At 38.3% G+C, this 25933-nt stretch overlaps 3 protein-coding genes across 3 annotated transcripts; 2 read left to right on the plus strand and 1 right to left on the minus strand.

The window, feature by feature from the left end:
* The first annotated feature begins 1722 nt into the window (after window positions 1-1722).
* cry1b (cryptochrome circadian regulator 1b) lies at window positions 1723-11447 on the plus strand. Its single transcript, XM_088298613.1, has 11 exons — window positions 1723-2360; window positions 3670-3778; window positions 4505-4647; window positions 4738-4922; window positions 7051-7139; window positions 7574-7714; window positions 7799-8110; window positions 8197-8348; window positions 8598-8800; window positions 9140-9274; window positions 10067-11447. The coding sequence occupies exons 1-11, from the start codon at window positions 2203-2205 to the stop codon at window positions 10243-10245; spliced, it is 1806 nt and encodes a 601-aa protein (XP_088154739.1). The 5' UTR covers window positions 1723-2202; the 3' UTR covers window positions 10246-11447.
* A 116-nt stretch (window positions 11448-11563) lies between these two features.
* On the plus strand, window positions 11564-16535 carry LOC148335360 (dihydrofolate reductase). Its single transcript, XM_088298615.1, has 6 exons — window positions 11564-11820; window positions 14080-14129; window positions 14255-14360; window positions 14478-14604; window positions 14834-14949; window positions 15441-16535. The coding sequence occupies exons 1-6, from the start codon at window positions 11714-11716 to the stop codon at window positions 15520-15522; spliced, it is 588 nt and encodes a 195-aa protein (XP_088154741.1). The 5' UTR covers window positions 11564-11713; the 3' UTR covers window positions 15523-16535.
* A 3100-nt stretch (window positions 16536-19635) lies between these two features.
* mterf2 (mitochondrial transcription termination factor 2) lies at window positions 19636-24528 on the minus strand. Its single transcript, XM_088298614.1, has 2 exons — window positions 24430-24528; window positions 19636-21976 (listed from the first exon to the last, which is right to left on the minus strand). Exon 2 carries the CDS (start codon window positions 21945-21947, stop codon window positions 20820-20822), a length of 1128 nt encoding a protein of 375 aa, XP_088154740.1. The 5' UTR covers window positions 21948-21976; window positions 24430-24528; the 3' UTR covers window positions 19636-20819.
* Window positions 24529-25933: the final 1405 nt, after the last annotated feature.

The following is a 25933-nucleotide window of genomic DNA, read 5'->3' on the forward strand; positions in this document are numbered from 1 at the left end:
AAGTAATTGTGCTCGATTTTGTTTCTTCCTTAATATTTAATTCTATAGGTTTTACCTCCCACACTTAACCACTTTTGTTTTTTTTCAGGAAATGCTTTATTCACATGGCATGTCCAGAACGAGTCGAACAACCTGCAGGCCCAAAATTTTAATTTTGCCAAAAATCGTTAAAAATCCACTTAATAAACACTCAAAACTATCTGAAGCTAATGAAAGGTAATATTGTTAATAGAACCAACATGGCGTCCATACTCCATGTGACATGGATTTAACCAATGTGGAGCCGTACAGCGAGTTCAAATTGTGTCCAGACTTAGTTTTCTACAGCTTTGCAATGGAAAATTGAATTTAGAGTCTTCGCATAACCAAATATGTTTCTTGAATGTGGGAGGGAGCTAAGTATCCAGAGAAAATCCATGCAGCCGGGGACACCATATCAGAGTCAAGATACAAATCCATTACCTTTTGACTCTGAAGCAGACGTGCTTACAAACCCGCTACTGTGCTCCCCCAAACCCCAAAACAAATATCAAACTTTCCCAATAATAATAATTCACAAAATTCAGTATTGGTATCAGAGACTCACGACCTGGTGAAAGCAATACTTGTTGGATAAATGTCACCACACATTTAAATATCTGAATCCACAAAGCCACAATGGCTGTATGAATATGTAGTTTTTGAGTAATGCTGGTAACGAACACCAAAGGAAGCCATCCGTTTTTTCCCACCACTTGCTTTCATAAGATTCGCAGTTTAGCTGGGGTTTATTCCAGCTGACTTCAGGTGAGCAGTGTGGTACACCCTTGACCTGGACTGGTTGCCAGTCAATCAAAGGGCACACTGTATAGACAAACAACATTAACACTGATAGACAATTTAGTGGAGTAGAGTCTTTAATTTACTCAATATGCATGTTTTGGAGGAGTGGGAGGAAGCAGGAGTACCAAAGGAAAATCCACCCAAGAACAGGGAGAATTTTCAAACTCCAGGAAGGCCTGAGCTGAGATTCAAATTCCAGAACTTCAGAACTGTGAGGGAATGTGCAAAAGCCACACAAGAAGGTCGGCACTTCAAACCCCCAACCTATGCGCTGTAACGCAGGTGATTCCCAGTTGTCCACCAATTAATTAAATGAAAAAAAAAACTGAAATAAAATACAATACAAAGTAGTGCAAAACTAGATTTTTTAAAACACTCAAAAATACAATGCAAAAAGCACATAATTATTGGGAAGTAGTATGATGCAAATATAGAGGTGACTATGTATATGAATAAAACGAAAGTAGTAATCAATATTGCTGATTATTTTTTTCACAATGATCTGAAGGAAATCACAACCCAGTCTTTACTTTGAAACTGGGCTCACTAGATAACAAACCCAGCACCACTCCTCACAGTCAGCGCGCTCAAAAACGTGATCATCCGGGTATTTTGGGGTGTAACGCATAAATCATGACCAACCTTCTGATTGGCTGTTTTTTTCTCGAAGTTTTAAACCCTTTTTTTTTTTTTTTACTTACTTTATCGTCCACTATACAGCGAATTCCCACAAAGTCGACTTTGTTAGATTTCACCGTCACTCAAAGAAAATAAGTATAAGTCATAAAAAATAGTAAACATTACGTAGGGCCCAAAAAGCACATTACTGAAACGTGACAGCGAAAGACTTGTATAATGGTCTGCGCTGACCAATCACAGCGCCCCGTTTCTTCCTGAATATACCAATGGGAGGAGATGTTGACACACAAGGGAAGGACATCTTTGCATTGCTCGCTCAATCCGTTTATATACAAATAGGTCTCTAGATTAAGCTCAAGGCTCGTTTTAGATTACGTCTGTTTCGGGGAATCATATAGAAACATTAAAGCATTTATGTAGGATTTAGTTACGCCTTCAGAAATTCACAGAGATTACTGGATTGCATTTATATACCATATGACAACGTAGTCGCTGCCACAACAGTAAACGGTTTGCTTTGTTTTTGTTTGTTTTTTCTGTGATTTTTTGCTGGCTCCACAAATGCGACCACAACTGCCCAGAGGAATTAATTGTGTGGAGAAATTAATGGAGCTAGGTTGACTTTAGCGCGAACACTAACTTTACCGTTTCCAATTTACTAACTTGCTTTATAAACGCGTCGTATTGGCAGTTGTGATACCAAAACACTGTCCACCAAATAACGTACAGCGCGCTGACAATATGGTGGCCAACGCAATCCACTGGTTCCGAAAGGGACTGAGGCTGCACGACAATCCGTCTTTAAGGGACGCCATTCGGGTGGCGCACAATATACGCTGCATCTATATCCTGGACCCTTGGTTTGCAGGCTCTTCAAACGTGGGCATCAACAGGTGGAGGTACGTTTGCAAACAGACTCTTTTGAGACAATCTGCTTTTTCTGTTGATGAATACAGACCACTGAATAGCCATTTTACAACCGGAGACGTGCATTCATTTGGACTTGATTCAGTCAACCTACCTCCCTGTGGCAATTGTCATAATGATGAGCAATTTTCTACTCAGCCACAAGAGGGCATGCGTGAGACGTTCGTCGTATTGTAGGTGGTTTCACAATATTGAAGTTTTAGTCCACTTTATTATAATTGTATAGGCAATGTTTGAACAGTAACTTCCAAAATGTAATATGTTACACCTTACTAGTTCATTTCATGGAAAAGTAATAAGCGTCTTTATAATATTACTACTGATTTTGTAGAGTCCTGAGTTACTCAAGTTTTAGTTTTAGAATTTTACTTTTTTTTAATCGGGGATTATTTTATTTAATACTTTTTTGCCACGTTCAACGGCCAATGCAAAGTTTGCTACCATACTGTAATTGGTAAAGTTAAATTGTAATGAGAATATTTAACTCTATATTTTGAGCTACAATGGTAAATGTTTCTACTCTATGGTGGGAGATCACTACCCTTGATGAATTATTGTATGAATATGATTTAAGATTAAGATTTTATTTTTTAATATAAATATTGGAACTGATATGTTTTCCAGTAAATAAATAACCCCAGACTATAAATCCATAAATGAAATTAGCAATATACTCAAGTGCCTTGCTCAGGACACAGTAGTAAGGAAGCAGACTAGTCTCTCTCCAACCACTATTTTTACACTCTTCCACACCTAAACAGTTACCCTCTTGTTCCGAAAACCAAGTCCCCCTACTCCGACCATTCATTTCATCCATCCATTTTCTATAACCCTTGTCCTCATTGGGTCGCTGGTGATCTCGAGCCTATACCAGGTGACTTTGGGCATGAGCCAGGGTGCACCATGGACAATTTGCCAACAAAACACAGGCCACATAGAGACATGCAACTATTGACAATCACATTCACACCTGTAGACAATTAAGAGTCTTCATCGAACTTGACAAACATGTTTTTGTAATGTGGGGCACACACAAGAGAGAGAGAGAGAGAGAGAGAGAGAGAGCACACAAACTTTACTCTAAAGAAAGAGAAATTCAAACTATAGACTGCTGATGTTGCAGAAATTATACTGCTGTAAAATAAATACGGCAAAGATTTGTATGAACAAAAACACTTGTTGCTGCCCACTCGTTTGTATTTTCCTAACATTGTTGATGTGACCCAATTCAACAGAAAAAAACAGTTTCTTGTGACACGCATCCTGTCTGATTGTTTGCAGGTTTTTGTTGCATTGCTTAGAGGACTTAGATGCTAGTCTGCGTAAACTCAACTCCCGCCTCTTTGTCATTCGAGGTCAACCCACAGATGTCTTCCCCCGACTATTTAAGGTTGGTTTGATCGAACTAGTTGGATGACGTAGCAATTCTAGTGGTATAATTGAATATTTGATGTTTAATTATTTAATTGTTGCACACAGCTGAGCATGGACAAAATACAGTATGATCAGATGGATAGATACATGTTTTTGTTATCCTGCAGGGAATTCAAATCAAAATAATCATGTGAAGTAATCATGCAGCTTCCAAATCAGCAACAATCATCTAACTCTTTACAACACTAGTTTTATATCCAAACATTCAAATGTGTTCATGAACCAAATTTTAAAGGTAATCAGTAGTGATGGGAATCTCTGTCATGAGGCAGATTCGATACATATTTCGATAAACCGGTTGCAATTTGATTGGAAAATTAGGGCTGAACGGTTCAATACAGTTCGACTAAGTTCAGGAGTGATATGATACGATATTCATTTCAATATTCCAAACAATGTAATAGTTGAAATTTGTTGATGTAGCTGTTAATCATGAAACACCCAAAATGACATTCTAACAGTATTTTCAAACACGTAATAATAATAGCACTGTTGCTCTGACACCTAAAAAAAGTTTAAAAAAAAAAAAAAAGACAATCATAAAATGTTTTATATTTTTAAACACCTAAAATAAACTGCTCCAAAAGTACAGAGGCAAGTTCATTAAAACACATGAAGTTCCTATTTCTAGTCAACTTTGAAATGGCCAAAGTGGCAAATTTACTTTTCATTTTCTCTTCAGGAATGGCAAATAACTCATTTATCCTATGAATATGACTCGGAGCCTTTTGGCAAGGAACGTGATGCTGCTATTCAAAAGCTAGCCACCGAGGCGGGGGTTGAGGTCATGGTACGGATTTCACACACCCTCCATGATCTTGACAAGTGAGTGATCAAACGCAAGCTAATCACTTTCCAACTGCAAGTGTCTGTTTGAGTTTAATATAATATGTTGTGTTTAATTCCTTTTCAAAGGCTCATAGAGGTTAATGGTGGTCAGCCGCCTCTTACATACAAGCGCTTCCAGGCTCTCATCGGTTGTATGGATGCTGTGGACAATCCGGCAGAGACCATCACAACAGAAGTCCTCAAAAATTGCGCAACACCCATCAGTGATGACCATGATGACAAGTTTGCTGTGCCGTCTCTAGAGGAACTTGGTAAGAATTACGATAATTCATTCCTGCTAAATGCTATGTAACATAAATTGTCACTGTCCTTGCCAAGCAGGGCTCCCACAGATGCTTTAAATGCCACTCCCCCCTGAATTTTCTTTCGAAAACGTTGAATGTGTTAATTTGCTTATCCTATAACTATTACAAAAGTAAATAGTAGGGGCTGAGTCGGATGCTCATTTTAGACTACATCCGTTATGGACAATGCATTTCTGCCGAGTACGAGCATGAAACGAGTCCAGCTTGTCATTATCCATACTCGTGGGAAAGGAAAATCCTCATTATGTAATTAATTATGTATTCAGTCTTCTCGCTCTGTGATTGGACCGTCACGCACAGCGACCGCCCCTCACTCGACAAACTTGTCACAAAGAAGAGCCGTGCGTTACTCTTCGTTCTATGCTTGCTTGGCTCTACTCAAGCTCACGTCGCTCCAATCCGTACTCGGTTTTCCTCAACTTGCCTCTATTTCGCTTAATATGATATTTAAAGTTATAAGTTATTGGTAACCTCGTTTCGTAACAGAGGTTTGAAAAGACAGAGCTGTAAACGGCTCATGTTGCGTCGATCGCCGCCCCCCAATATGGTCCTGCTGCGTCTGCAAATGGGCATTCCCGTTTTTACAGCAGGACCCTTCTCATCACTGATGGTGGATTTTTTTTTTTCGTCTGTTTGCTTCAACTTTGGCTGGTGATATCAAGTCAGTTGGAAAACAACTTCTCTCCTTCTCTCACACACAGTGACTCGGTCACGCGCACACGCACTCGCACACACACCCACACACACACACACGCACACACCTTAATCAACATTGTTTAACTTGGTTTGGAGGAAAAAAGTGGGGTAGTAAAACTAAATAATAATAATAATAATAATACTCCCTTTATTAGTCCCACAATGGGGAAATTCGAGATTCGAACCCAGGCCTCCTGGGGAGACTGGGTCCTGAACGCGGCGCCTTAGACCACTCGGCCATCCAATAATAAAATCAGTTTGATCGTAAAAATAATAATACTAATTCTAAAGAAAGTAGTGTTGAGTATGACAACTCTTGCACACTTGGTTTATAATTTCCTATTGCATGCGTTGTATTCATTCATGCACTTAAAAATATTCATGTGACTTAAAATTAAAAAAATAAAATAAAATATTATGTAAATTCCTTTATAGTGCTGGATATCAATTCAGATGACCAAAATTAATTTGATTCGATATATGATTCACAATTCATTTTGACTGATTTTCGATTTCGTTAAGAATTTCACGCAGTACCACTTTTACTTTCATATGGAAGAAATTCTCACAAGCAGCAATGATGCAAATCGTCAAAATTTCTTGCGGTCACTTGATGCAGTAATAAAAATATGACTTTGGAGAAGGAATTGAACACACTGCAGTTACATTAATTATGTTCTATTGAGCATGACCTGATCAATACAATAACTAATCATTTAAATCAATTCCAACCACAGGACAGGCTGTGTAAATAAATTGGTAAAAACACATTGTAAACTCGTGACATTATATTCCTGTCTCACAAAGTGTTTATTCAATCCAGAAATCTTCCAGACATCTGCCTTTTAGCTTGTTGGTGCTGATTGCCGTGCTTTCGCCACGTTGTTTTGATACATTACACACATGTGGTAACAAGATCTCGCGTGATGCAAGTTTTTCTGAATCGATATCGGGTTATGAAAGGTAAAATCAATTTGTTGCAAATAATCAAAATTTTGAGGCTGTTCCGTAAATAGTTTTCAAAGAAACAATAAATAGAGCAACTGCTGACCAATCCATGCATATTCCAGACTTTAAATAATATACAGATTTAAGCTCCACCCATTTTCGGTTAAACCATACCCCCTCCGAGCATACAATACAAATCATTCAGATAGGTGAACAGATACAGATGCAGATAACGGTGCACTCGCTCATCCCTAGTTAATAATCTTTTAATATGCATATTTTATTGTACATTATTTTATTTGGTGTCTCTGTAAACCGTTTGAAAACTTGAAATGTATGTCATAGATGCTTTATCAATGTTTTAATGCATTCTAGGAAAAGGTGCAACCATGACTTTGCTCATACTGTCCAACTTGTGCCTCTTTCTCAGGTTTTGAAACTGACGGTTTAACAACAGCAGTTTGGCCAGGTGGAGAAACAGAAGCCCTCTTGAGACTCGAGAGACATCTTGAGAGAAAGGTACAAGGACCACACCAAATGTGTGATTTGGGGAAATAAAGCTGATTATTCAACTTGTGTCCAAAAGCACACTATTTTACTATAGTGGACAAACTAGACAGTTTTTCCTAAAGTTTGACTTTTCACTGGGGCGAGAGAAATACAGATTCTATGCATGATATTTAAACTGCCTGTTTTTGTGAGAACGTACAACAGATTTTGGGGTATTCCCACCCATTCTCTTAATGAGCCTAATTCCGGCAGACAAGATATTAATTCATATTCATTCTGTAAGAAGGATAATTCAGATTCAGTTTTTGTGTTGATGTTTGGCAAATCGGTCCTTGTACCCTTTCGGAGATACATGGGAAATGTATCTTAATGTTGTGTATGAAATATTCTTGGTGAACATAGTCGTAAACATCTTGTGCACTATTTCTTCCGTCTGTTTACAGGCGTGGGTCGCAAATTTTGAGCGTCCTCGGATGAGCGCCAACTCGCTCCTGGCAAGTCCCACAGGCCTCAGCCCCTACCTTCGCTTTGGATGCCTGTCCTGCCGACTCTTCTATTCCAAGCTTACTGACCTGTACAAGAAGGTAATGGGAGAATTATTGTTGTTGGTTCAATGGAACCTATCACTGCAGAAGATATTTTTTTCTAAACGTTTGTCTGTCAAATAGGTTAAAAAGAACAGCACGCCGCCACTTTCCTTGTATGGCCAATTGCTATGGAGGGAGTTCTTCTACACAACCGCTACCAACAATCCGTGTTTTGATAAGATGGAGGGAAACCCTGTATGTGTCTTGATCCCCTGGGAACGAAACCCAGAGGCGCTCGCCAAATGGGCAGAAGGACGGACAGGCTTTCCTTGGATAGATGCGATTATGACCCAGCTGAGGCAGGAGGGCTGGATCCACCATTTGGCCCGCCACGCTGTGGCCTGCTTCCTCACCAGGGGAGACCTGTGGATCAGCTGGGAAGAAGGCGTGAGGGTAGGCACGCAAAGCTCACTTGTAATCGCTTTGTCGGCACACTGCCTTTCTACTTTCCTAAATGAACCTTGTCCGCATCCTGGCAGGTGTTTGAAGAGCTGCTGTTAGATGCGGACTGGAGTGTAAATGCTGGCAGCTGGATGTGGCTTTCTTGCAGTTCCTTTTTCCAGCAGTTTTTCCACTGTTACTGCCCCGTGGGATTCGGGCGACGTGCAGACCCCAACGGCGACTATATTAGGTGTGTAGCGTTTCTCTGAATTTTCATTTGTAATTGTGTCGCGCATACACAGATGAGTGAGGTTCTCTGTATTGTTAGCTCACATAAGGAAGCCATTTTTTCAAGATGCTCTCACAGTGCATTAGTATAATTTATTGACAACCTACATTGTTGAATTTGAAACGTAACACTTGTACAATTTTGCTCTCAATGCAATTTCAAGATGACCAGCCTGTCAGGTTAACGTAATCTTTGAATCTCCTTATGTAGGCGTTATTTGCCCATATTGAGAGGCTTTCCAGCCAAATATATCTACGATCCGTGGAATGCCCCAGAGGAACTACAGAAGGCTGCCAAGTGTGTCATTGGAGTCCACTACCCAAAGCCCATGGTAAACCATGCAGAAACCAGCCGCGTCAACATTGAGCGGATGAAGCAAATTTATCAGCAGCTTTCCAGCTACAGAGGACTATGTAAGAGCTGCAGTCACACTTCCTTGTCATGTTATTGAAGAGCAACTGCATTACAGCCAGAAATTGTACTACTACAGCCACACAAAGTGGAAATGCACTCATAAACAATTTCATTTCCATATCTCAAATCTGCATATAAAAGTTTTACTGGTGGAGTGAAAAACTTTTATACGCTCACGATCACAATGAGCACAAGTACTTTAGAAAACAGACTGAATGTGTTTTTTTTTCCAAACGAGTTGATTATTGAGTTTATATCTGAATGCGCAGTGAAATCTGGACCTTGTTAAATTGTGCTGCGCTTTGTGGTTTAATTGTGCCGCATTGCTGATCATTCAGGTCTGCTGGCAACAGTCCCTCATAATCCTAACAATGGAACAAATGATAATGTGGGAGGAATCAACCCAGGAACTACTCCAGGGCCACAAGACTCATCAGAAGATGCATCAATCCAAAAGTGGACATCCCAAGCAGGTAAAGTGCTTGCACCGTTGACAGCATCCCTGATGCATTTGTATGTACAAGGCTCAAAATAAGCGGTTTTGCATCACAGTTTTGCAAGTCAAAATTAGCAACTTGTGCCTGATTAAAACACTCTGAAAAGCAAAAATGAGGATCACAGATTTGAAAGTTTTCCCGTGGAGACAATCCCAGGAAGCTTATGCCAGGCTGGACACCAGCTAACTAGCAACAAACTGGTGAGCCAGTGTGAGTAAAAACGTTGTAAGGTTTCTCCTAAGTCAGTAATCATCACATTCGTGGCCGCGGATAAGAAAAACACTTATTTCAGGGATGGCTTGGAGTAATGATCACGAGACAGAGGAGGCATGCTAATAATACATGTAATTGTGGAATTAAGCACCAGTTTTCTGAATTTGGTCACGTGATTTGCTGCTTAATTCATATTGTAGATCATTCCTCTCACAGCCTCCAGCTTGGTACTTATTCTTTTTTTTTTGTATTTTTAAAGTTAAATTTGTTGTTTAACAAATATTTTGAGGGTTGGGAACCATGTTTAGCGGGCACGAGAGGCCTAAATCCCCTCAAAATAAATATTAAAAATAATATTAATAATAATAAGACTCAACGGTTTTTCACTTTGCGCTGCCCCAATTAACCGCGAAAAATGAGGGAAGACTGTTGGGCGTTTGTATGTCTAAAAGGGCTTCATATGCTTTTGTGCCACACACCCAAATAAACGTGGTAATATCACACAAATATCTTTTGTTGGTCTTGGTCATGTGTTAATGTGCTTATTCCCTTTAGGTGGTTTGAATGCAGACAGAGAACAATCAAGGCAGAAGCGACGGAGTGAAGAAAGCCAAGCTGAGAGCAACGCCAAATCCCTAAGACCTAACAAATCGTGTTGTAAAAGACAAAATACAAAGAACCCCTCTGTAAACCTGAATGGCATCCTCCCCGTTGTGCCTTCAGCTAATATTTAGAATTTACTGGAACTAAAACTGCCCTCAGTGGAGTCATGCAAAGGAGTGATGGATTCTGATCCCTACATTACTGAATACTAACTTGATTATGCGTTGTAAACACAATTTGACATAATATATTTTTAACACAAGTACTAGAGCACTGTCAGTTATTAATAAGAACCAATCTTCAAATTGGACATTAAGGGAATTTTGCCTCGTTTCCTTTTCCCATAGATGAAGATTATCGGTCATCAGGCTAAATGAAACAATGCTGTTCATTCGCCCAACATGACTATCGCTTTGTCAACACTCACATGTTTACATTTAAGAACACAACATACATTACAAATTGAACTATCAAACAATTTGCATTCCATTGGTTACACACACATTAAGCTGTTATATTTTAGTATAATACAACAAAAATGTTGTTGCTGTTATTTAGTTCTGTTCTTTGTATTACTGGTGCGTTGTATGGGATTCCTTCATCTTATTTATACAAGCATATTGAGTCTGTTGACCAAGATATCCATCTAGCCATTATCCAAACCGCTTATCCTCATGAGGGTTGCTGGCGTGCTGGAGCCAATAACAGCTGTCTTTGGGCAGTAGGCGAGGTACACACTGGACTGGTCGCAGGACACATATTGACGAACAACCATTCACACTGAAATCACGCCTGGGGCAATTGGGAGTGTTCAATCAATCAACTGTGCTTGTTTTTGGAATGTGTGAGGAAACCCGCATAGGCACGGGGAGAACATGCATATTCCACAGAGGATGCCGAGCCTGGAATGGAACTCATGACCTCTTCACTGGGTTGCGGACTTGCTGACAAGTCAGTCACCATACCTCCTGACCAAGATATTTATTTATTTATTTTCAATTTTATATGTTTCTAATTGAAAACTGCCAAATCCACAGATGTAAAAAGAATGTTAAATGTGTGTATGTTTTCTATGATGAGGAATATGCCATGTTCAAAACTGTTAAAGAAATGGACGGAGTTAATGGGATCATAGTACATGATGTAAATATTTGCTAAGTAAAAAAAACGTGTATATTTGGGGTTGCTCAACACGTTTTGTAAGTAGCTCATTATTACCAAACCTTTCAGTTTCATGACATGTAATTTCTTTAATTATTTTATTATTATTTTTATATAAAGAATGACCACGTGTAACCTGTTTTGGAAATAAAAGCAACATTGTAATACCTAACTCAAAATCCCTTGCGTTTTCGCTAAATGCGTTATTTTGCATGCCAAATTTCTAAATTGCCTACCGGTGACACGATAATTATGCAGATGTTTGCGCCTACAAAGTATGAAATACGCATGCTCAAACGCTTCTACGCAAACTCTTTAACAAATCAAGCCAATAGCAACCGAAACTCGGTGGGCGGTGTCAGAAGAGTTCTCTGGTCCGGCAGATAAACTCGGACCCTGATCCGAGCTTCTCGTGAGGACAGGGGTGCCTTTCTGGAGATGGAAAACGATCACCGGATAATGCAGAAGAAATCCCTTCGCGTCATCGCAGCGATGTGCAAAGACAGAGGCATCGGAAAAAATGGCACACTGCCCTGGAATCTACCGTAAGGCTCTTTTGGCTCAGATAAACACTTTTGTTTAAACATTCGTCGACCTTTTAAACGGTTTTTGATGCATGTTGAAGTCATGTGATGCACAGATAATACTTTAAAATAACATTCTGTGGAACGTATTAAGTGATATTTTTGCAAGTCACTCCTGTTGCTCTTTCCGGGTCACCTTAATGATAAAGTTAGAGATCGAACATCACCTGCGTAATCTAACTCAATCAGAGAGGTATATATATATATATATATATATATATATATATATATTTATTTATATTTACAACTGTGCTGCACCATTCTGCACACCTTTGCAAAGTATAACCATTGTTGAATTCATACTTTTAGTTCTCGTGTTGGATCTCAAAGCAATTTGCAAGTGGTCATTAAGCGACTGATCCGTGTAGGACTAATTCTACCAACGCTTGTGGGATAGAAGACTAGAGCAGTGGTTCTCAAATGGGGGTACGCGTATCCCTAGGGGTACGCGAGATTTTAAATTTAATAAACAAACCTGTGAAAATCTTTTACAAATAATTAATGAATTAATTAAATATTTCAGGACGATATAAGTTCATAAAACAAATTTTCTATTCAGTAGTTTATTAAATGTCATTATTTAAAAAAACAAAAAACAGATTCGCCCCCATACTAAAATGGTTCGACCCAACTCGTCACATGCCATCTCTCTTACCTGTCAATCATTTGAAGACGCAAAAAATGGAATCGTGGTTGAAGCGTAAGCCTTATAAAAAAACAAAGGCACAAGTGCAAAAGAAGACCAAAAGAGAGTCAGCAAAAATCAGATTGGCTGTTGATTGTTTTATTTGGACTTATTCCCACAAGTTGCAGTTCTCTTCTGATCCAAAAGAGGACACTTTATTTTGTTTTTTTTGTGGACCAATAAAAAAAGACAGTTGAAAGGTCCTAAAGTTGAATAAATCAGACACAGATGGCAAGTTTTACGTCTTCTTTTTTTTAACCCAAAAATGCCTGGTTTAGGGCTACTTGGCTGAAAAAAATATTTCACAAGGGGTACATCGCTGAAAAAAGGTTGAGAACCACTGGACCAGAGGATATAGAATACTCTCTTCCAGGGTGATACTGTTTCTAATGCAAATTATTGTTTTTATGATCATTATCAAACAGTAAGGGAAAATACTGAAAGCTGTAATACTCCAGTGTCAACCAGTTGCAAAGAGGGTTTGTTGTTTTTTTTTTTTTTTGGTTAACGATTTAACTGTGGCGTATCACATGCCAAAAGAAATGCTGTCCAGTTTGGAAATTGTTCTTGTAACATTGATATAGTGAATGACGAGTATTAACCTGTAATTATTCATTTTCAGAATTTTGTGAGGTGATGGCGTGTTTCAACATCAATACGAAAATGATTTCACATACCAAGTATAAACAATCATGATAATACATTTAAACAAACTCCCACTACATTACTCGACAGTTGTGGCTTTGTAATGCTTCTTCCATGGCAATTTTAAACATAATGTTTATTCTTTTAAAAATAGGCGTACATCACGTTTATATCTGGTTCACGACTGAGCATGGTTGTTGCTTTTTGGTTGTTGTTTTTTTTTTGTATTGCAACATGAGATTGCTTCTTCAGATTTTTTTTTCTTTCACTGACGGACACAAGCCAAATTTGACAGGCTAAAGTACATTAAACGTGTCATAAAATCTATGCTTTTGAGAATCCATTGTGTTAAGAGAAAAAGGTTTTGTCACCTCAGGCCAATTTAGACATTTCAGTTACCTAAGAAGCCTTGTTTATGCAAAGTGGGAGGAAACTTGTGTGCCCAGAAGCAGATGTGACCACAATGTCCCAGTTGACTCCAAAAGATCAATCCTTAATCCGAAATACGTGTGGCTTTGTCATGTGTTTGCTCTCACATTCAATGGAGAAAACATGAGCCTTAAAATGCTCATTTCAGGTTGAAAGCCAAGTTCTGGATTTACTATGATTGTGGTCTAACTAGCATTTCCACATTTTCTTTAGTTACATTATTCCTGTTGTAGTGTAGTGGAATTGTTTTTATGAAGTCACTATGCAGTCGTACATATGTGTGCATGCATTACACATAACAATAAAGACCACATTATGGTCAGAAATGATCATTTTGATATTTTAAAACTGAATATGGCCAAATATACATTATTGACACATTTGGAGGGAGCAAGAAGAAATGTGAAGCCTTTGAAGACTGACTTGTTTTCCATTTTTTTTTCTCAAAATCAAATTTGCAGATCTGAATTCCAGTACTTTCTCCGCAGTGTCACACAAGTCTCAAAACCAGGTACTATCAACTCCAATCTACAATTTTTTTTTTCATTTGGCATTAGATTTTTAGGCCGGCGATGAACACTCATCAAGTCAAATGCACATTATTATTATTATTAATTGTTTTGTTTTCTTTTTCAGGAAAGTTTAATATGTTGGTGTGGGGCAAACTATGCTGGTTCTCCAACCCTCAAACTATGTTCCCAATGGCTAACGTTTTAAATACGGTTCTGAGTGAAACACTCGAGTGAGTGCAATTTCACCTTCACACAAAGACGAGATCACATGTGAACCAAATGAATATTGTTGTTCTCTACTCATTGACTGCAACTCCAGTGTCACTCTTTTAACATCCGTCTCACAGCACGGTCCCAGATCATGCCCACTTCCTGTGTCAGGACCTGGAGAGTGCTGTCCAACTGGCTGCACAGTACCCACTCGCAGACTTGATTGAGACCATTTGGGTTGCCGGAGGCACTCGGGTCTACAAGGTACACGTTTTGGGAATTAGATAGCCAGGTGCTATCCGGTGGTTGGGAGGAGAAATGTCCTTATTGATGTATCAAAATTATCATTGTGTTGACTGGGCAGTGAGGGGATTACTGCACAACTGGTCACATTGCACAACGCTCAACGTCCCAAATATCACATATTGCTGTTATTGCGTGTCATTCGGAATTTGTCATTTTATTCTATTTTTTATTTTTATTTTTTTTATAGGATGCACTGGATCATCCCTGGTGCGATTTGGTTTTCCTGACAGATATCATGGCTGAATTTGACTGTGATGTCTTCTTCCCTGAGATGGATCCACAAGTCTTCAAAAAACAGGAAAGGTGCGTGTCTTAAAAGGATAAGCGGTGTAGAAAATTGATGGATGATATTGTTGCACCTTGTTATACAGTAGTTAAGAATGACTTTACAATTCCAACTTTCTTCATAAAAAAATCCTTTCATGCACTTCATCTGTAGTGAAGTTGCAGTCGGTGAATTCATTCAATCAAGTCAAGTGATTATGAAATGAAATAAGTTGACGATGTGAGTTTGATTAAGTCAGGAATTAGCCTTGCTTGGAAAAATTATGCGTGCTCTGCATTTTGCTACTGGCCAGTCCAGGTTGTGCCTTGCCTCTCGCCCGATATGTGGGACACCTTCAACCTCACCTGCCAACCTAATAAGGGCAAAAGCGCTATTGATAATATAAAAATGTTTTTTTTTTGTCTGATTTAAGGCAACTTTCTGTTTTCAGGGTACTGTAAATGTATTGTTTTTTTCTTTTTGGTTGTATATATTGGTTACTTTCGTTATTATTTTGTCTCCAAATAAGATTTGCTGGAGTACCAAGTGGAATCCACGAGGAGAATGGCATTAAATATCAATTCCAAGTATTCAAGAGGAAAGATGCATAGGGGAAATGAAGAAAATGTTTTGAATGGCACTTAAATAATGTTGATTGTTTTGTTGTTGTCACGCCACTTTACAACTTAACCAGCATTCCAGTTTTCTTTACCCAAATGTTTAGTATTAATTATGACTGTTGTGAATGTTGTGGATGAGGAGCCTGAGTTGCTACAGTGTGTCACACTCTGGTCATTTCTGTTTCATGGATTTTGGCAATTTGACTGGTGTCAAGGTATAAGGAAATAAAAATGATTTACACTCTGTTCCCTCAGTTTTCCACATCTCTGGGGCTCCCGAGTGATGCCTCGATATCTGCCGACAATGTTGGCATTCTGAGTTGCATGGTCTATAAACTCTCGCAATGGACAATGACGAACACATTATAGTCTTTTTAAGGCTCATAGTCGTGTTTTTGCTTTCTGAGGCTATAAAAGCATGGCTTTCATTTTAGGACCTAATCAAGTTTGGAGCAAAAATTAGATTAACCCTAACGACTGAATCCGACGTTTGTTTGAGCCATCCGCCATTTAGTTCAGGGCTGAACTGAGAGCTACTTCTTGAGTACTGATTAATGTTAATGTGAATTATATATTCACTTATGTGAAGACCCGGAACATTTAAACTATGCAACATATTTTTTTCGATAAATCTCCGCTACGATCAAATTTTCAAATGAGCACTTCCACAATACTTACAGGAAATCACAATTTCCCCTCACCGGGAGCTATTTTTAGAACCGTCCCGCAGGCTCCTCATGTGACCCTGGGGGCTACCTGGTGCTCGTGGGCAGCGAGGGGGTGACCACGGCTTTAGTAGTACCTGAAAGAATTAAGAAAAAAAGAAAAAATACATTTACTAATCTCTCCTGGCAGTTGAAGCGCTTTTGGAAGCGAAACAGAATATGGTTTGTTGATCACTGGCGAGACCCACAGGTCTTGTCCATGTCCACTATACATTAGTATTAACGGCTAGTTTTTGTTTTTTTTATAGTTTTTTTGAGCCATGTCCACAAAAAGAATTAGTCAGTTTTGCATTTTTTCTATTTCTTTTTATTCAAAAGTGAGCACAATGCGCTATGAAACAACATCCATTCAACATGACATTACCTTTCTTCTTCAAAATTGAAGTTACAGATGACTGAACAGATTAATTAATTGAGGATACAAATCATCAATGAATGTTATTTTTCTAATATCTTGGCTCCATATTTTGTTATGTTACAAGTTGGAGTAATTTTTTTAGACAAGCGGCACCGTGTACTACTGGTTAGCACTTATGCCTCACAGTACAGAGGTGCAGGGTTCGATTCTGGCTCCAGTCTTCCTATGTGGCATTTACATGTTCTCCCCGTGCCTGGGTGGGTTTTCTCTGGGTACTCCGGTTTCCTCTCACATACCAAAAACATGGATGGGTAGGTTGATTGAACACTCTAAATTGTCCCGAGGTGTGATTGCGAGCACGTATGGTTGTTCGGCTATGTGTGCCCTGCGATTGGCTGGCAACCAGTCCAGGGTGTCCCCCGCCTACTGTCCAAAGATAGCTGGGTTAGGCTACAGCACACCCATGACCTTCGTGAGAAGAAGCGGATCGGATAATTGATGGATTAATGTAGTAGGGTCTTAATAATGGTAAAATGAAATAGATGCAGGGGATTTTTGTCCCATTTCTAGTCATAGTTGTCTGCATTACAAATAAACTGTATTATTGCAGCCCTCGTGAAACTGCGGTGAGTGATCAAACGAGACGTTTTTATGTACAGTTGAATTAAAATGAAATTGTAGTTGCACATCATCCCCACTAGAGAATGGCAAAGCACTAAAAAAACTCAAGACTGCACTACCACATGACTGCTGGACAAGAAATATTAATTCATTCAAACAAATATATTACCAATCAAAATGTCCACATCCCATAACGCATCTTTTAGAAGCACACTTCCATTTCTTGTTTGACCATTTCTATTTGTTGCCCTCACCGTCAAAGATTAACACGAATGATGTAATCACAAAGGAAGTATTTGAAGAACATCTGACTGCAAATCAGGAACAATAAGCGCAGATTTGGGTGTTTGTATGGATTGTGCTAAAACAATGTCTATTAATATGAAATAAAATGCTGAATTTATTTCTGCACGTTCCAGTTTTATTATGTTTTGTGGTGTGCATAATATTGTCGTTGAACACAAACTCATTTCTGTTCATTTATTACAATTCATCAATGAGGAGTTCATCTTAATTTAGTCCTTTAGGACAATTTTATGGTCCCAACATCAAACTATGTTGAGGTGTGTGAGCAGGCGAGCTTGTGGGCCCATCGCGTCCAACATCAATGTCATCTGACTTCACAAATGTTTTCTAGATGAACGGAAAGCGATTGTCGCAGCCCTTCCAGTGTCTTGTAGATCATCAAGACTTGAGGTTTTTATACCTGCAAAGGGGACCCGACTGTTTTCCTCATCTTCTTCCAACTCCTACAATAAAGTGTAGTACAATAACCATCATATATGGTTCAATAGATTTGAAATAACGTTGACTGCAATGATTGAATGAAGGCTATACTTCAAATATAACATTAAAAGATATTAACTGAAAGTGACTCCAAATAGGCGGCATTTATTACCACAGTACATGTACGCTCCCACTTCAGATGGAATTCCTTGCTTTTAATTGCAGATGTCATCTGTTTCTCCTGAGATATGCCCCCGTAAAGGCAATAAGTTAAGCGTGACGACTGTAATATCAACCTGTGCCATGTTGGAAATGGAAAAAGGACAATTTATGCTCATCCTTATTAACCTCTCTGGCTCCACTTTGCCATTGAGGGACAGTCAGCAAAGGACAAGTGAACACAGATGGCTTTGGCTTTTAGGAGCTGACCAAGGCCCTGTGTCATCTGCTTCCATTGGCAGCTCCCAAATATGCCCAGTAGAACAAAGTAGTCATTGATTAATTAGGTAGAACTAATTGTGTGAGGGTTGTCTGCTTGTTCAAGCTTATACAAGACACCATAGACCTACCAGATACAGAAAATCGACTGGCCACAATATAATGACTGCTTATGAGTTCCAAAAACAAATCAACTTGCCTTTGCAAAAACAGTATAGTAATGCTCAGTTTTGATTTGGACTCGCTCAGACAGTTTATTATTATTATCAGGACTCCATACTCCATACCATAGAAAGCACCATACTGAGAGGCTTAACCAATATTTAGACTAACAGGGCACACGTAGTCTAATATATATTCATACATTTACTGTAAACATGCACCTATGAATAGTTTGTCTTTTAGTTTTTGAAATGTATAAGAAAAGGCATGCAAGCACACAAGGATGACCCAACAGAGATTCGAACCAAGATCTTATGTGTATGAGGCAGGCTGCTATTTTAACGTGCTGACCCTGAATCAGGTACACCTACAATACAAAAAAAAAAAAAAACACTTAAATTAACACTTCAAAATTGTATTTCTGAAGTCAAATTTCACGACATTGGTTCTCATCAGATGAGGTGTACCAAATGTTGTAGGTAAGAGTATGCAGCTGTGGTAAATGTAAATAAAATAATGTTAAAGCAAAATGAGGCTGAGGAACAACACAATTCTTTGCTTTTCATATGAAAATATAATGATGTGTATGTATTACTTGCCACAAGCGTACAGCTGGGGATTCAACCTCGCAACTAAGGGAAAGGATGTACAAAATTACTCGGATTATGAGTGTACTTGAACCATCAGCCTTGCCCCCTTGGGGCTTTGCTGTTGTGAATGGGCTCAATATGATTCCTATTCAGGCATCCATCTGCTGAGCTCGCATGCATTATCACCAGATGCACTCACTTTTTCATTATCTGCCCAGTGGCTATCACCATGACGACACAGTCATGCTGAGTGATGACGACGGCAGCAGATGGGAAGTGGAAGTTGTTAACGTATGTTTTCTTCTTGCTCTTTACCACTCAGCACACTTAAAGCCTTGCTTTTTTTATTTGTTCCTTAGCTACAAAACAAAAAAAGCGCTCGGACGCATGTTTAGAGGGATTTGGCTGGTTGTGAAAACAATAACACTGCATGAAAAAGAACTTGTTTACTCAGAACAAATGCAGCTTTGCCCGACTCAAAAGCTAAAACACATGGGCATAAATCCTTTTTAATTGAATTTAAACATAGAAGCAATCCCTTTTTTTACATAAAACGCATAATAAACAAGTCAGCTCACCGGATGAAGGTGACACAAAACCATTTGCAACACAGATTAAGAGGACTTTCCGTCATCTCATTATGTGGTCTGCTTTAAAACAATGATAGAACATTTTCCAGGTCATAATAAAATGTCCCCATCTGTAAAGTAACAATGAAACTGTTTGACTGCTTGCCGGAGGGAAACAGCTGTTCCACCAAGAACATTGTAGTAAAACGAGACATTTGCACATGCTGTAAATAAAATGGTTTGTTTCTTTTTGTTTAAACTCGACATTTGGCAAAGGCATAATTCAGCGTGTGCAAATTTAATGTGATGAGAGCATCAGTTTGAATTCTTTTCTCATTTGGCAGCTGCAGCGTTTTAACAAGACATTGTTATTAGGCATACAGTATCTGATCTCACACTAGGGGTTGGGTTTTTTTTCACAACGTAAATTTGCACGAGCAACCAAAGTCACTAATCCCTTATGACCATGGTGTGTTTTTTTTTTGTTTGAAGCACCGTGAAAACATTCACTTGGATATACTGAGTAGACAATACACTTTGATGACATACTCAATCGGGCCGTTTATATTTTCTTACCAAGGTTTTACACATCAAAATTTGTAAAAACGGTTTGATGACAGTTTTATTCTCTTCTTTTCTCAATAGCCCTCTTTTTAATGGCTCAAGGGGAAATTCAATTGGCACTCATTGTGACTGTGACACACACAGTGACTGTGGCCCTGAACTAAGACGGGCGGCTTGGAGGGGGATGGCTGAAGAGGGTTCTCATTCTCATATGTTGTTTTCATCTTAAAAGTCAGTCATAAAGCTAAAATTGTGTGATTGGAATCTGTTTGCAACTGTAACCACCCCATGGCTATAAATAAATAAGGTGCATAGACCAAATTAAATTAGAATTGATTAAAACATTGACAATTTAATGTGTTTCAAGTTGAACTCATATTTAAGATACATCACTTCCAAAGAATAGTAAATTAGGTTTTACATTCTTCTTTTTTTTTATCTTATCTTTATTTGGTTTGCACGAATTTGTCCACCTATAAATGTACCTCTCACCCAACTCCAAGTCTAAACCTGTTGAGACTCTGTTAACCGTTAATCAGTCTTCTCCTTTTAAAGGAGCAACAGGGTTAAAAAGAGGTCTCTCTCTGCGTAACTGCAGTTTCCCATAGCTCACCTCAAAGTCCTTTTTAGTACCATTAAGAACGTCCAGACTAGCAGTCTTTACATCATAACCACGTGACTTCAGTCTCTGCATGCGATAATTAACTATTTGTGTTGTCAGTTCCAGCACAGTTGGGGTTTGCGTAATTTGATGCATACTGATTCCAGCACGGAGGAGCCCCTGGAAGCGCTCAGCCAGATTATCTTCAGGGTAGTAGAGTAATGCCGGACAGTTGACGACGATGTCTCGCAGCTCTGCCTCGGAGCATCCCAAGGTTTCCTGAGAGTAGTTCAGGGTGCGGCGCATGCTATCCGGGTTCAACTCAATAACAAAGCCCTTAAGTTTGGAGAGGAGGTAGAGGAGCTCTGCTGTGCTGAAACCTCTGTCTTGCAGGAAGAGCATGTTCTGCCTCAGGACTTCAGGAGGTTTGAGGAGCACAAAAGGATTCTGGCTCAGCAGCTTTTGAAGCCAGATCTTCATGTTGGCCTCATCTCCTCCGAGGCCCTTGTAGGTCTGCTGGAGGGTGCGAACCATGTCCTTGTTCTGCTCTACTGGACGTCTGAAGCTCTGCGGGGCGCTGGCCATGAGCTTGGTGATCATCCGCTTGTTGAGGTTTAAGCTTTGAAGGTAAGTGATGTTGTTGCGCTGGTTGTCATGGTGACTGGAGGAGGTGAAAAAGGAGGCTGGGAATTTCTCTATGATACCAACAAGCTCTTTCTGGTTGGGACACACTAACTTCCAGAGCTCTTTCTGTGCAAGTGTTTGGTCTGGGTTGCAGAGCACAGCCTCAGGGTAAACTGTTAAGATCTGAGAAATGATGGTCTCTGAGGCACCAAGGTCCTTCAATAAATCGGCAACCTCCTTTGTGTAGGCCGGATTCTGACGCAGGACCCAGCCTTTAAGCTTTCTCACCTTTTGGATGTCCACAGAGAGACCATACAGAGCCTCCACAGTCTGTTGGTTCTCTGCTGAGCTGAGTGTCCCACATGGTCTGAAGTTTGAAGGTAAAGCTGTCACACGGTGACACTGAAGGCACAGTGATGCGGTGATGAGGCGCAACATTGACGAAAGTAACGCCTTGTCTTGATCACCTATTGAGGAGAAGAAGAAATTGTAAAGCGATTCTAATAACGCCTTTGCCTTACCAAACATTACATCACCCTTTGGAAAGAGTACATATGTTGAGCAAAAAAAGTAATCAAATTCAATAGCAATTTTTGAGTTAGCAAAAGAAATAACCAATAACATTTTTTTTAATTATTGATAACAGAAGAGCTAACTATTAAGCGAAAAAAAAGTGTTCAACAGTGTAAATCATAATTTTTTGCTTCAAGAAAATGAACATTAATCAGGGGACTAGGGAACAATTGGATTAGAAGTTATTTATGGAACCGGATTTATTACGTAGACATAAGTAATATAATCTATATAATGTATGTATACAATATAATAATCTTACCTATATTACTGATGTCACAAATACATTGGAAATGGGAAAATGTAAACTCTTTGCCAGGGACACAACTATCCTTTGCTGTAAAACTGATTGTGACCAGTTAATTAAAACTGCAAATTGAAAACTTGAAAAATAGGGACGCACGATAACATTTTAGTTTCCACTTTTCCTCCGATACAGATAACTGATAATTTTACAATAAAATACAACTTCATTTATAAGGCGCATTTCACAACAGCTGGAGCTGTATGAACAGAATAACACTCGCATGTGGACTGACCAATACTATAGATGTGTGAAAAGATATGAAAAAAAGTAAGACTAAAATAAAAGTTGTAAATTGTCAAAGAAGAAAAAAAAACTGCTACATCACAGCTCGGAACCAGACCAATAATGTTGTATTTGAGGCGGCTATTATTATCTGTCAGTTTTGTTGATATCGGGCCGATGAATCCATCCATAACGAAAGAAATTGTGATTGGTTCACTGTGAACTACTAAACTTTATATTGCTTAACTAATAATATGAAATTGAATAAAAAGCAAACAAATATTAAGCAGTCAGTCAGTAGAAGCATACATTTACAATATTGCGACCAATTAGTTTGAATGGACTCGATAAGCAACTCAATTGGAAATATAGAATGTCCACTCTTGAGATGCAACAACTAATCAATTATCATATTGATCAATAATTGGATAATTGTTTAGAGGCCTTCTTTAATCTAAATTAAAACTGTCCAAATCTTGAGAATTTCTGCCTCTCAACAGTAAATATAGGCTACTCAGGTTTCTGCAGTCCTACATGAAAGAAGACTCATTATGTTTGTGTTTTTTTTTTTCCAAAATACATTTGTAAAAATATATTTTTACTTTGGGAAACAGTGACCAACATGTTCCGACAAGTTACGGACCAAACCAAGAACTGAATCATAATCAATATATGTATGAGCATTTTCTGCACTTTCAATTTGAAATCATGTCCTGTTTTTGAATAAAAGGATGGAAATAATTAAGGGTTTTTTTATTTTTATAAATCCAATTCATTGATTAATCAACACAGTAATCAATAGATTATTCAAGTACTAAAATGATCTTTAGTTGCAGCCCTAGTCAACTCCAAACTTTTAAAAACTATTGTATAAAGTAGCACACCAGAAATCATCTTAACCAAGACACACTTAAAATGCTGTACAGTAGCCCATTCCTAATAGTAATTAATACAATTCTAAATAAGGCAATCAGAATAATTTAAAATGTAGGCAAATCGGAACACACAACTCTTTTATTTAAAAAAAGAGATTTCTGGATATTGTTTAAGTTCAAACATCTCTTTCAATGCATTTTTTTAATAATGACATTCCACAGAATATTCAGCAACACTATATAACAATTATCCATTCATTATTAAAATTACTATTTTTTGACCAGGTAATTCTACCAATTTCAATTAGAGTTGTGTTTACATTTTTTTATCTAACATGCAAATAATTTAAATACCAAAATTCACATCATCCTCACTAAAACATATCAGGTATTCAGTTATGTATTTAGTTGTGAACAAACTAAACGATTTATTTATGTGTATATTTATTTTTAGGTCTAAAGCAAAAATGTATCGAGGGGATGGTTTAATTTCACTAGCTTTGCTTCTGCTTTTTCTTTCTCCACTTATTTACGTATTAAGTCATTACCATTTATAAATACAACCCTTCTTGATATGGCTTCGAAATGTGTACATATTAAAAGAAAAATATTTTCATGACATAAGATCACATATTCTTTACGGGGCGACATTCAAAACTGTTGCTGACAGATACGATGGTGCAACATTAAATAACATTTGTTATTTTCATCATTTCACTCTTGACACACGCGATATATAAGTATTGAACAACACAATAACCCATCAATTCACATCAACAGACCGGTACCCGTCTTACTGATTTACGCTAAGGTAACGTCTTAGAACTTAGTATGTAATAAACAAAGGAACGATCAAAAATCGATGCGATTGTTAGTGCAAAATTGGTGGCTAACTATCTAATATAACGAAATCATTTGTAAAGGTAAACAGAGAGAACGTTACCGGTCAGGTACAGTCAGCGGATGTGACGTTTTGTTATGGAACGTCTTCTTCTTCTTCTTCGACTTGCATTACCACCTCTTCCATTTTATATCCAACAGCGACTACTACAGGCTGATACTATTTCTGCGACTACACCTGAAACTACGTACTCCAGTCCAAACTAACACTACGACGACTGCTGCAACTACTCCTGCTAAAATAACAAATAATAACTCAGCTCCATACCATTCAACTTTTACTATTTACAAAGCATTTTAACTCCAATAATAATACTAATAAATATTGTTAAAGAACAAAAGCACACTTGTCGAGTTGTTTGTGAAAGCCGTTAAAAGTAATTATAGATTTGGTAAGGTAAATTTTTCTACAACAATTTCAATGTATCTATTTCTTTTATTAGGGAAATTATATTAGCATGCATTTTTAATTTTGTCAATTTTTATTTGCGAAATCAAGACAAAATAATTATAATAATTATAATAATAATAATCTATCAATTAAAATGAGCAATTTGGCCACACCCCTTCCCCTCTCTCCATGTCTTGGTGGCAGTCAAGTCAAGGGCAGATCACAATTTGTCCATTAAAAGTCATTGAAAATATGTAGCTAATAATGTGAAAAAATGTATGCGGACATCTCGACTTAGGCTCACTTTAACTCTGAAAATCATCTCAAAACGATTAGCCTTTCCACGGGTGAGTCAAAGGAGAATGAGGAAATGAGCAGCTTGTGTGCAGCTTCTGTCATGCCTTGTCTGTTTTCTTTAATAAGTCACCAAGATACGCAAACACAAGGTTAATTGTTCATAGGTCATTATATATTAAGATTACATCCACAAGCATTAGCTTGATTTACTTTTTTTCACCAAGGCCATTCAAAGAGTACTCAGACACCACTCATGGACATTTTAGTGCTGATGTCATTTTTACATGCATAACTATTAAGACTAAAACAAGCTTGCTTTCAATCAAACAATGCATCATTTTTTTAAGAGATGTATTTTATGATTATTGTTGTTGCTCTAATTGATGTTGTTGTTATTTTGAAGAGTATTAGAACATCACATAATTTAGGGTTAGTCCTTGGGTTTGTCTGTCAGTTGTGGCCCATTTATTTCATATTCAACTTAAGGTATGAAGCTTCTATGCAAACTGTAGACTACTCTTCTGGTTAAAAAAAAAAAAGAGTTTATCTCAAACAGCAGTTGGTGTGCCTGAAGCATGTGTGTCCATGAATACACTCTGGGTAATCAGCCCTGAGTTGAATTGGTGGGAGCACATGTAGAGTTTTCTCACAGTTGGTGCTTGATCATGATGCTTGATCACCAGCTCTGCAAGCTGTTCCCTCAGCAGCATGGGAGCTGCTGCTGAGTGCGAAGCTGACTTCATTATGTACAAGTAAACAGATGAACTACCTGGAAGGAAAACAGGTCAGTGCTTCTTTTCTTTCTTCCGTTATTTATTAAACGCTTAATATCTTGAGAAGCCCGAGTTGGCAGCACAGA

Source organism: Idiotropiscis lumnitzeri, chromosome 6 (assembly GCF_059441095.1).
Source record: "Idiotropiscis lumnitzeri isolate Australia: NSW breed Sydney's pygmy pipehorse chromosome 6, RoL_Ilum_1.0, whole genome shotgun sequence".
In the NCBI taxonomy this organism is placed as follows: domain Eukaryota; kingdom Metazoa; phylum Chordata; class Actinopteri; order Syngnathiformes; family Syngnathidae; genus Idiotropiscis; species Idiotropiscis lumnitzeri.